Source organism: Convolutriloba macropyga, unplaced genomic scaffold (genome assembly GCF_964194025.1).
Source record: "Convolutriloba macropyga unplaced genomic scaffold, txConMacr16.3 SCAFFOLD_2039, whole genome shotgun sequence".
Taxonomy (NCBI): Eukaryota; Metazoa; Xenacoelomorpha; order Acoela; family Convolutidae; genus Convolutriloba; species Convolutriloba macropyga.
Window position 1 is genome coordinate 35,609 of NW_027453104.1, and position 2,168 is coordinate 37,776.

The 2,168-nt window shown below is 37.8% G+C and overlaps 1 protein-coding gene across 1 annotated transcript; it reads left to right on the top strand.

The window, feature by feature from the left end:
- Positions 1–637: 637 nt before the first annotated feature.
- Positions 638–2,108, top strand: LOC142358053 (alpha-1,4-N-acetylglucosaminyltransferase-like). The gene is made up of 2 exons (XM_075409526.1): positions 638–1,088; positions 1,644–2,108. The coding sequence occupies exons 1-2, from the start codon at positions 733–735 to the stop codon at positions 2,017–2,019; spliced, it is 732 nt and encodes a 243-aa protein (XP_075265641.1). The 5' UTR covers positions 638–732; the 3' UTR covers positions 2,020–2,108.
- The last annotated feature ends 60 nt before the right edge of the window (positions 2,109–2,168 follow it).

Below are 2,168 nucleotides of genomic sequence, written 5' to 3' on the forward strand. Positions count from 1 at the left end.
TGACTCTGTCCCTTTGCTATTGTTTTTCTTCAGCTGCTTTTATATGTCTACCCGACGATGTTTGTAAAAAACAAAAACATTAGCTATAGTAATTTTTGAATTGAAACGTCCTTTTAATCGTGAATGATCTTTTATTCGAATCTAATGGGTCTGCAGGACACTCTAAGCTATTTAAATGCCAATAAAGTACACCTCTGTAATACGGCAAAAACCGCGTTGAGCTTTCTTGGCAACCGCATCTAAAAACCATATATGGTTCCATACAAGCCGTACAAAAATTTCCTTGCATGATCTTGCCATGATTGCCAAGATTTGCATGGACTTTTTTGTTTTCGGCAAACTGAGGGTTTGGCATGCATGTCTGGGTCAATTAAATTAATTAACTGGGCTTCGACTTGAGTGTGAGGAAAGCAACTTTTTTAAACGCACTTTTGATAATTTCATATGGTCACATTATCCGTAAATTTTGATGCCTGTTGCAATCTATTTACATAGGAGGCGGGCTAGACAGATATTTCTTCGATATAATTATTAGTCTGCGGGCTATGGTTTAACGTTAACTTTCATTTTCACTGAACGCTTTCTGCCACATGTTATATTCACTTTATAAGATTCATTTTTACAGAATCGAGTTTAAATAATGCGGCATTACAAAAACTGGTTGAAAACTTGTTTTTGTTAATTCTATGCATTAAATTTTGTTCGTTATTGATTATAAGATTCGCTAATAACATGAGACTCTTAATAGACCGATCATCTCATAAAAAGTTGACTTTAATTCTGCTTTTATTGTTAGCTGTATTAGTTTTTGTATCGAATAAACAGGATGAAAATGCTCCCTATGACTCAAACTCACCTCACCACAAGTCGCCTGAGTATGCCCAAAAGTTCTATGACAGAACACTTTCATTAATATCCAGTGGTTATGAACGGATTAGTAGTTATAGTAACAAAGTGTGTGACAGTAATAACTGGGGATCTACAAGCAATGTGTGGATTTTGGAGACTATGGTCCGGCATTCGTTGCCAACTTTGTTGCAGTGTACCCTAGAGAGCTATGCTTCCAAATACCCAGAATCTTGCATCAGGTAACCAAATTCGGGTGCCCTAGTCAAGATCTCGACTTATGAAAATTCCTCCCTCAACCAAAGTTGTGCATGAACAGACCGTGTTCGACCGAAATAGGCTGTAAAAAGACTTTTTATTGACCTTAGGAGATTTTCGTGTAATTTTAGTCCCCTTTAACTTTTCCAAGAGTCTGGTTCCCAACTAGAATACTTGAGAACCCAACCCCATTCGAAAATGCATTATCCTAAAAATTCTCCCCGTGAAGCACCACTATTATTATTGTTTTTGAACAAAATATGGCAAGAAGCTTGCTCTTTCAAATTGAGATAATGTTGGTTCATTCATGAACCTGGCAAAATATTGTGGCCAATTTCTCTAAACTATTTTTCCGTCTTGGCTCGGGAGGTTTTACTGTTCTGAACACACTTAACACACTTCAGATATTCAATGATTTGTGAATATCTGGGGGGGGGGGGGTGCTACAAATACAATGACGAAAATTTGAACTGTCTTTATATAAACACATGCATGTCACTCTATATTAACTATGTTATTTAAAGTGGAAGCCGTTTTAGAGTGCTATACTTGAATTCAAATTCAAGCTTGGATCTCGTCAGGGCAAACTTGTCTGTGGTCCTGAACAGACACTTCAACAACATTGAACTTGTTCACATGACAGCCGAAGAGTTGTTCAAAGACACCCCAGTTGAAAGCTTAATGCCAAACATATCCAAAGCCAGATACAAGGCTGTTCACATCAGCGATATAGCACGAGTAGTTTTGATATACAAGTATGGGGGAGTATATTCCGATGCTGACATCATTTTAAGAAGGAAACCCGAGTTTGGACCCAAATTTTTCACCCGAAGTGGGGCGTCGGGAATGCTAATCAACGCAGCATTTGCTTACCCGAAAGGGATTCAATTTTGTGGAGTGTTTTACATGATATAAAGAAATATTATGAACCGAAAGGCTACACGTTAATGTACACACATAACAAGATGACTGAAAGGTACTGTAGGGTGTCATGTGATGTCGTTCCAGCCAATTGGAGTCACAACCTGATCAACTTCAAGTGCTGTGATTTAACAGTAGTTGGT

What these genes read in the sequence shown, in the direction of transcription:
- LOC142358053 (XM_075409526.1), top strand. Translation starts at nt 733, where the DNA reads ATGAGACTCTTAATAGACCGATCATCTCATAAAAAGTTGACTTTAATT. An exon ending in TACCCAGAATCTTGCATCAG is followed by an intron (nt 1,089 to 1,643) that starts GTAACCAAATTC and finishes AAGCCGTTTTAG; the next exon opens with AGTGCTATACTTGAATTCAA.